The sequence below is a fragment of the Coturnix japonica genome, chromosome 1 (assembly GCF_001577835.2).
Source record: "Coturnix japonica isolate 7356 chromosome 1, Coturnix japonica 2.1, whole genome shotgun sequence".
Lineage (NCBI taxonomy): Eukaryota > Metazoa > Chordata > Aves > Galliformes > Phasianidae > Coturnix > Coturnix japonica.
The window spans coordinates 57,121,021-57,130,009 of NC_029516.1; the positions used below are offsets into that span (position 1 = coordinate 57,121,021).

The 8,989-nt window shown below is 44.2% G+C and overlaps 1 protein-coding gene across 1 annotated transcript in view; it reads right to left on the bottom strand.

The window, feature by feature from the left end:
* The window catches only part of PAH (phenylalanine hydroxylase), a 39,931-nt gene extending 37,329 nt beyond the window's left edge, over nt 1-2,602 (bottom strand). The window contains exon 1 of the mRNA XM_015867612.2: nt 2,407-2,602. Within this exon, the coding sequence (XP_015723098.1) occupies nt 2,407-2,448 (42 nt within the window). The 5' untranslated portion in view covers nt 2,449-2,602. The remainder of the gene's footprint in view (nt 1-2,406) is intronic.
* Nucleotides 2,603-8,989: the final 6,387 nt, after the last annotated feature.

Genomic DNA, 8,989 nt, shown 5'->3' on the forward strand with positions numbered 1-8,989 from the left:
TATTAGGATCTACATTTTTAGTCAGAATCTGACCTCATTTTAGCTATTGCTAAATGTAACATATAAATCAGAGTATAAAGGGTTTTGGTTTGCTATATTGTCCTTAAAAATAGCAAAGGCAGCATTTGTAATAGACATTAATAATTAAATCCAACTGCTTGGAAGCTATAAAACTCTTGGTGACACTACATGTCCTGAGGCAGCATTATAATAAATTACCTTCTTCTGTAAAATACATAATTGCTGATTCTTCAGGCTGTCTTTTAAGCTGCTGCTAATGTAAGTATTCACTGCCAAAGAGATACAACTGATTTTTCTACCCAGTTTCATTTTCAGGGGAATTTTGATATTAATTGATTTCTTTACACCATAAGATTGCCCTCAGTGCCTCGGAAGACTTCTTTCCAAAGCAGATATATTCTCGTTGGTGACTAGCATGGATTTGCATGACACTTTCAGGCTATTTTCACTCATTTTCCCACTCTTGTAAATTAGTTTATGTTGGTGCTTAAGAAAAAGGCACATTGCAGAAGGGACTGGGCACTAGTTCTGCAAACATGATGACAGTTATTAACTTCTTGCACATCTGCATCTGAATGTAGTTCACTGGGAGGTCTTTGTTCAAAAATTAGTGCATGTTTGATTCTGTCCACAGAGGAAGAGATTTTCAGTGCAAGATGAAGGAAGATTAAAATGACTGATTTCCTGGCTGCTAACTAGTTTTTATCTATATATGTATGTTCAGGCAGCACACACTGGAACAAACACATCAACATAAATACCCAAACCTATTGCTGAGCTTTTTGTACTACATATGCATATTTTTTTACTATTGATCACAGTTTATCCATTCTCAGTTCTCATTCTAATTTCTTGTCTTTCATCCTCATACAGGGATGGATTGCACCTTTGGGTCAGTCCTACTCTTTTATTTCTGTAATGATGATTGAGAGTTGAACAGATTGTTTCATTGTCACTGAAATACTGCCTGTATGATATTAATATGTTATCTATAAATACTGCATGGAAAATAATAATAATAAAAATAAAATTAAAAAGTCAGCTCTTAGTCTTTTTTCCTAGGAAGTAAAATAAGAACAAGTTGACAAACAGATACATCGGTTTCTGGACCTAGCACTATCTCTTACATCAGTGATGTGTAGATGCAAGGACAGTTTGCCTGAGTGCAATACAAATCTAAGTTTTTCATTAACTACTTCACACAGGCATTGACATTGCCTTTCTAGTACACACGGCTGTACTAGAGGACTATAACACAGACCTGCCAGCCTTCTAATCCATTTCTGAGATGGTTGAGTAAAGCCCTTCAGCGGGAATTCCACAACTGCTGAAGCTAAAGAAAATGTTTCCTGAAGTTTCAGAGAGAGTAAACTTTCACCTCTCTGTCTCAAGTGACAGAGTTAGTAGACATAATAAATAGTAGAGAAAAAAAAAGGGGGGGGGGGGAAGTATTTTAAAGAAAATAAGATTCCTAAGTTACTTCTGAAAATGGAACTAGTTTCCAAGCCACTTAGTGTCCATTTTCTTACGACATTTAGATGCTCAGCTCCCATAGATCTCACCATGGCCAAGCAATTAAACAACCTGGAGAAGTAACAAGGTGAAATGCTAACAAATCTGGGGTGAAATTCAACCACACTGCACACAAAGAGGTAGGAAACCAAGCTTCCTTGGCTGCTATATCCCTAGGAACAGTTCTGGAATATGAAGCTCTTTTTGCATATCTGTAGAAGTTTTTCTTTGCCATCAGAGGCACTGTGCAGGACAAAATATTGTCCTAATAATTAACTATGCTGTCCTCAAGTTAACATCACTTACTCCTGTACTAACTACAGTGCCCATAACCAAAATACACGGATTTCAGTATTTTCCTGAATTTTCCAAAACAAAGGGTTCAACGTAAGTCAGCAAACATTAAAAATGGTAGTCAGATTGCAAAAAGTTAACAAACAGCTCAGCCACAGAAGCACATAACTTCAGCTGCATTACTTTAGCAGCTTGCTTTCATTACTTGGGCTAAAGAGACCTCTCTAATTTGCTGCTTTTTTTTTTTTTCTGCTGCTTCTTCTATTTTCCCTATATGCAAGGATTTTTTTTGTGTTCTCTGACATCTCTCCTTTCTTTCTCCCCTTGTTATGTTTTCATTTTCATCCCCACTGCATGTCTGAGAGCACAACACCACTGGCTTCCAAAAGGGACAACGGTGGCAACCAAGGACTGCAAAACATGAGACATGCACCTTATTTTCTCCCGTCATGGGCATTTCGGAGAACAGGGCACAAGATTTGCAAGCATGTGGGCTTAGGGTTACAGTTAATTTTAGGGTTGCAGTTTGGGTTAAGGTTACAGTTTGGGTTAGGGTTAGAGATAGGCCGCACTGCTCACCTGGAAGGAGTCTCCATTCATCTTGCAGTGCTGTGCATCCATGGTGAAGAACAGACAATGCTCACACAGAAAGACTGCAGGTGAAGCCTTCCAATCTTACCACGGTGGCCAGAGCTCTGTGCAAAGGTATTTAAAGTGGAGCAAGCAAGGCAAAACCATTCCCTTCTTCAGCTCCCTCCCCTGGATGTTGTGCCAAAGGGGCGTACTCACTCCACACCCCCCACCCACCCACCCACCCTGTCCTGTCATATGGACTAGCCAACCCCTCTGGGTCCCCATAAGAGCACTCCAGCATATTGTTTTTATCTTTGCCCACTGGGGATGAGCAACATGCTTTGAATTAGCAGCCCTCCTCCTCCTGATTCAGCCACTGCTTTCATTCCTGCACATCTCTGTTCTGTCTCTGTCTCAGCCTTCCTGTGGCTGTGCGCATTTGGTGTCAGGTGGGCTGCCCATCAGGGATCACTCCACATGATTGGAGATCAGATGTTCTCCAGGAGCCTCTCACTGTGTGCCAGATGCAGGGCATGGCACAGCAGCTGGGATGTTTGTGTTTTAACAGGGCCTTTTGGGCTGCATCCAAGTGGTCAGAGAGCAGGAGGCACAGTTCATTACATCAGGCAAAGAGATAAGAGAGGCCAAACATAAAAGAAGCATGGAACAGGAGTCAGCCATGTAAATATCACAGTGGAATACGTGTCTGGACATGGAAAAGTGAGGAACATAAAGGGGAAAAAAGAAAAAGGAGCATGGACTGTGCAAAAGAATTGCAAAAGGTGTATGTGTTCTTGCATGAAATGTCAACCATGGAGAGTCGCAAGGGTAAGAAGGATTTTGAAAAAGGTTTAGCACAAAGAGTTGATACAAATCATCCCAGACTTGGTTTGGAAAGAGTCACCAAAGGGAATCACAGAATCACAGGACTGGAAGGGGCCTTCAGAGATCACTGAGCTCAAGCTTCTCATAAAACATGTTCCCTACAGCAGGTAGATGTCCAAATGGGTCTTGAATATCTCCACAGAAGTCTGCCTCTCTGGGCAGCTTGTTCCAATGCTCTGTCACCCTCACAGGAAAGAAGTTTTTCCTTGTGTTTATATGGAGCTTCCTGTGTTCCAGGTTCTTCCCTTTGAGATAATGATGGAAAATTATAGAATGATACAAGATGACAGGTGGAATAAATAAACAAATCCAAACAACTGGTCAAGGTCTACTTTGTTATTTGGAAAGATGGAGTCCACACTAAGACAAGCTATGTTGAGGCAGGTAATCTTACTACATTTTTGGGATGAACACAGAAGAGAGAGCTCCAATTCTTTGTTCTATGGAACAGAAGAATCAACTCTTCATGATTGCTGTAGATGTGAGGGAGTTCCTACTGCATGCACTAGAGAGAATTCAGAATGGTGAATTTTTGCAAACATTTGATGTGAATTATTTGTAAATATGAAATCCAGTAACTATCAAATCTGATCAGCATCACAGTAGGAACCCACTTGTGGGAATCCTAGTCCAAGCCCATGTTCAGCATCATGACTGTAGTATCAGAAACTAGCCCACTGAAATCATAAAATCAAAGAACTTTTTGAGTTGGTAGGCACCCTTAAAGGCCATCTAGTTCAATTGCCCTGCAATGAACAGGGACACCCACAATTATAGCAGGGCGCTCAGAGCCTCTCCAGCCTGACTTTGAGTGTCTCTAGGGATGGGGCATCCACCACCTCTTTGGGCAACCTATTCCAGTGCCTTGCTACCCTTATTATAGAACACTTTTTCCTTATATCCAGTCTATATTATTTGTTGTACGATGTGCATCTGCAGTAATTCATCACTTTGGGCATGAATATATCCATTCTTTGGAGGGTTTCTTTGGCTGTTTCTTTGGCTATATGCAGCCTACTCTGATACACACAACATGCTAAGCACTGCTAACACTGAGTTAGCAGTCTGGGACAAGGAGAGATGATCCAGTAGTGGAAAGGGAGGTTGGCCTTCCTAATTGCCAGCAGCATCAAACCTAATGTTTTTGAATTGTTCAGTCAATGAGTTCACTACAGGAGGCAGTATTCTGTGCCCTATGTTTGTACAACACCTGGCATAGCCTTATCCACAACAAAGACATTGGAAGTCACCTTGCATTAAGGTGGTGAGATTAGGATTGCAATAGCATTGATTATAGTATTCCCCATGTAAGACAGGGCAGTTTCCATCAATTCTTGTTTGCTCCTTGCTTTTCCCACAGGCCATGACTCTCAATGTGATACACTTTTCAACTAGATCTTTAAAAACTTAGATGTGTGTATCAGTTGTATTTAATCAGTGAGAACCTCCAGAAGTTGTCTGGTAGCACAAGGCACTGGGACTGCAGGAAGCAAAGTTTCTCACCAGAAGGAATTCCCAAATTCTCTTGTTCTGGAGCAAAGGTGCACATTTGTGTGTGCATGCAGGCTGATATTTGCTCCACAGATCAAGCCAATGTCATTGCAGCATGAATGCAATATTGCATCAGTCCTGGTTACCTTGGACAGTTTCAGAATCCAAATTACCTGAGCTGCCTTTGAAGCCCTGGTTCAGTGTACCAAGCACAGGTCCTTTACCCCGCAGTGAGACTGCTAGCCAGGATTTGCTATTTTATTGCCTCCGTCTAAACATCCCATACATCCCTTCAGAGTATCCCTGCTCCTGGCACAAACACACTACACACACATCTATTTCTGGCCATGGTGCTCAGACACAACTGAAAGGGCTCTTTGCACTGAAAGTTGGCTGCTTTCACTGGCCAGGACAAAGCAAGTTCAAAGGACCATGGACTTTGGCTGCTTTTCAAAGTGCTCTCTCCCTTCTCTGCCTTTATTCAGTGTTCAGAGAGCAATGACTCCCCTGAGCTGTGTGTTCCATGGTTAGAGCAGGGATGTCCTTTCCTGTGGGAGGATGTCCAGATCCCTGGTTCAGGTATCCTGCTCAATCTGAGGGAGCATCAAGAAGAAGGAGGCATTCCTAGAAGCTCTTAAATCCCAAAGGAAGATTTAATGTTGATTCATGTGACTAAGGCAGGGGGTGTCCTTTAGTGAGGGCCCCTCACTACAAGAAAATATTGAGGCCCTGGATTGTATCCAGAGAAAGGCAACAGAGCTGTGAGGGGTCTGGAGCACAAGTCTGATAGGGAGCAGCTGAGGGAACTGGGATTGTTTAGTCTGAGAAGAGGAAGCTTGGGGGATACCTTGTTGCTCTCTACAATGACATGAAAGGAGGTTGTAGTTAGGGAGGATCACCCATTTCTCCCAGGTAACAGTGATAGGACAAGAGATAATGGCCTTAAGTTGTGCCAGGTGTGTTCAGGTAGAGTATTGGGAACAATATCCTCTCTGAAAGAGCAGTGCTGCACAGGCTTAGGCTGCCCAGGGAGGTGGTGGAGTCACCATCCCTGGAGGTGATCCAGAACCATGGGGATGTGGGACTGAGGAACGTGGTCAGTGGGCATGGTGGGGATGGGCAGACAGCTGGACTTGATCTGAGAAATCTTTTTCCATCTTAATAATTCCATGATTCTATGATTTGTGGATGTTGTGCATGCATTTACGAAGGGTCTCACGGTGCTGTGGTTCTCCTTTAGACACCAGTCAGACCGAATTTCCTCCCACCCTATGATCACTAAACTTCCAGCCACATTTCACTCTCCTTGCAGAGCCAGGCTCTTCTCTCAGCCCTGCATCGGACGGCAACTCCATCCCATCCCTGCCGTGGATGGCCGCGAGGTGGCAATGTGTCCCCATGGCAGCGGCCTCCGAAGACAGGGACAAGAGTCTGCAGAAGCCCCGTATCCTCGGGGAGGTTGCTGCCTCCGAAGCTGCAGCACTTACGGCCCGAACCCTCTCCTACCCTCCTACCACCTCAGAAGGGATCCTCCGGAAAACTTGCCCCGACCTCTTCCCTTCCTCCCCCCCCCCCCCTCCAAACCTTTTCTTTCCTCCATCCTCAATTTTGCTCCCCAAAAAGCGGGGAGGCGGGAGCAACGCGGCTGATTTATCCCCGGCCGTGATGGACGCGGGACGCGTGGCCGCACAATGGGGCACCGGCGGCCGAAGGGCTGCGGGGCCGGAGCGGCAGCGTCCGGCGGGACCCGCGGGAGCTGCCGAGGGGGAACCGGGCGCGGGGTGGGATAGGGGTGGCTGTGGCCATTGCTGCTTTTTTCCTTTTCCTCCCTCCCTCCCTCCATCCCTCCCTCCCTTCATCCTTCTCTCTCTCCCCTCCCTTCCTCCCTTCCTCCCTTCCTCCTCCTCCCTCCTCCTCCTCGCCTCCCCCCTGCCTCCATCCTCCCTTCTTCTTCTTCCTCCTCCCTCTCCCTCCCTTCCCCCTCCTCCCTCCTCCCTTACCTCCCTCCTTCCTTCCTTCCTTCCTTCCTTCTCTTCCTTGCCTCCTCTGTCCTCCTTCTTCTTCTTCCTTCTCTTCCTCCTTGCCCTTCCTTCTCTTCTTGCTTCCTTCTTCCTTCTTCCTTCCTTCCTTACTTCTTCCTTCCTTCCTCTTCTTCCTTCCTGTCCTTACTTCCTTCCTTCCTTCCTTCTCCCTCTTCCTTCCTTCTTTCATTTCTTTTCATTTCATTCTTTTTTCATCATTTCTTTTCTTTTTTTTTTTCATTTCTTTTTTTTTCTTTTTTTTTTTCCTTTCTCTTCTTTTCCTCTTTCCTTTTCTTCCTTCTTCATTTCCTTTCCTTTCCTTCCTGTCCTTTCCTTTCCTTCCTTCTTTCTTTCCTTTCCTTTTCTTTCTTGTCTTCGCTGTTCTTTCCTTCCTTCTTTCCTTCTTTCCTTTCCTTTACACATCACACCCTCCTCTCTTTCTTTTTTTTTTTCTCAGCCCTATATGCAAACTGTCACTTCAGGTTAGCACAAGACCTGATGTAGCTCATTAGCATGAGCTGTATCTAATATGCTTAAAACCTCTAATTATTTATTATGCCCTAATTGGCAGCCTAAGAAAATGTCTCCAAAGTGATGAGTGTTTGTCCCAAGACGCCTTTTGAGAGGAATTCGGTGCTGTCCTTGGTCAAATGTTGGATTTATTTCCTCATGTGGGGCACAGGCTTCATTCCTCACTGAGAGGGCACAACACAAGTAACTCTCCCAACTTTCTTGTGGGACAGACAGCAGTTATTCACCAACACAGTTTAATGTATACACACCGTTCTTTAAAGGGATGCTCAAGAAGGGACACGTAAGTCCATTCAGTGCGCAAAAGTGAAGGCAAATGCTCCTTGCAGTCAACTTCTCCAAAGGAACACTCACCACCAAAAATCATTCTCCTTTCCACTGAAAGTAGGAAAGTTTCAGAAATTTGTTCCACGCAGAAACTGTTACAAAATAAGTTCACCTCCATGGGGTCCATCCACCTCTCCTCCCCCCACCTCCTAATTGCCTTTTTTCCCTTCCAATCGTATAACTTTCTTCGGGTTGCGCCAACTATTTATTTATCTTTATTCTTTCCCTCTTTCTTTTCATTCATTATTCTCTCTCCCCCTCTTTTTTCCCCCTTGTGTGTGTGGCTCCTTGGGCTGATCCGTAGCTTGTTACCACCCACTGCACGCTCCCTCCTGCAGCCGAGGTGTTTCTATACAAACTTCAGCGTCCAGTTGTCATATTAATTATTACACTGAGTAATGACTGAAATAGTCAAAATAAGGAGAGACTCAAGAGAGCTTTTTCTTGCTGCTCAAAGATTCAGCAAAGAAGCCTTGCAACAAAGCACTAATTGGTCCCCAGAAATACTCTGACAAGGCATGGAAGATAGGTTTCATAAAGCCCAGCAATTGTGAAGGGGGAAAAGATCCTTGAATAGACCCCACGCTTCTTTTCTAAACTCTCTTGCTGAGCAAAAAATGGACTGCTTCTTGAATACTGGACTGATCTTGAATGCTATACCCAGCAAGAGAAAAAATGCACCATTTATTGTAAGTTTTTTTTCCAGCTATTCATGTGTTCTATGTGGAGATAAGCTGGTTGTTTACCATGAAAGACCTTTTACTTTATTTTCACTCTTGGGGGGGGAGCTGGGCAGAGGTGGGGGGTCGAGGGAGGGAGAGAACACATGTGCCCAAATCCAGACGAGCTGCCTACCTGTAACAAAATGGAGTGTAAACAAATCCTGACAGAAGTCCCCAATTATCGATTCTTTGAAGGCATATAGATTAAACGACTTTCCGGTTCTGCTTTCCAAGGCAGCATTAATCATAGACATAAAGTGCCTTTAAAAGGGGGGGAGGGAGGGGAGAGTGAAGCGTGCAAAAGTTTAAATAATGATCAAACAACAACAATAACAACAATCAACAACAACAATAATAAAGGACTTCAAAAGAGCTCATAAGAGTGACTGTAATTCAGGCACAGGAAAAGCTGCAATAAAACAATGGGAGTACCAGGTTTAGAAATAATCATAAGGGAAAAGAGGAAAAGAGGAAAAGGAGAGGAAAGAGGAAGAGAAACTGAGGATAAGAGAAAGAGAAAGAGGAAAGGAGAAAGAGAGAAGTAGAGGGGAGAGGAGAGAGAGGAGGAGGAGAGGAGAAGGAGAGGAGAGAGAGGAAGGAGAGGAGAGGGAA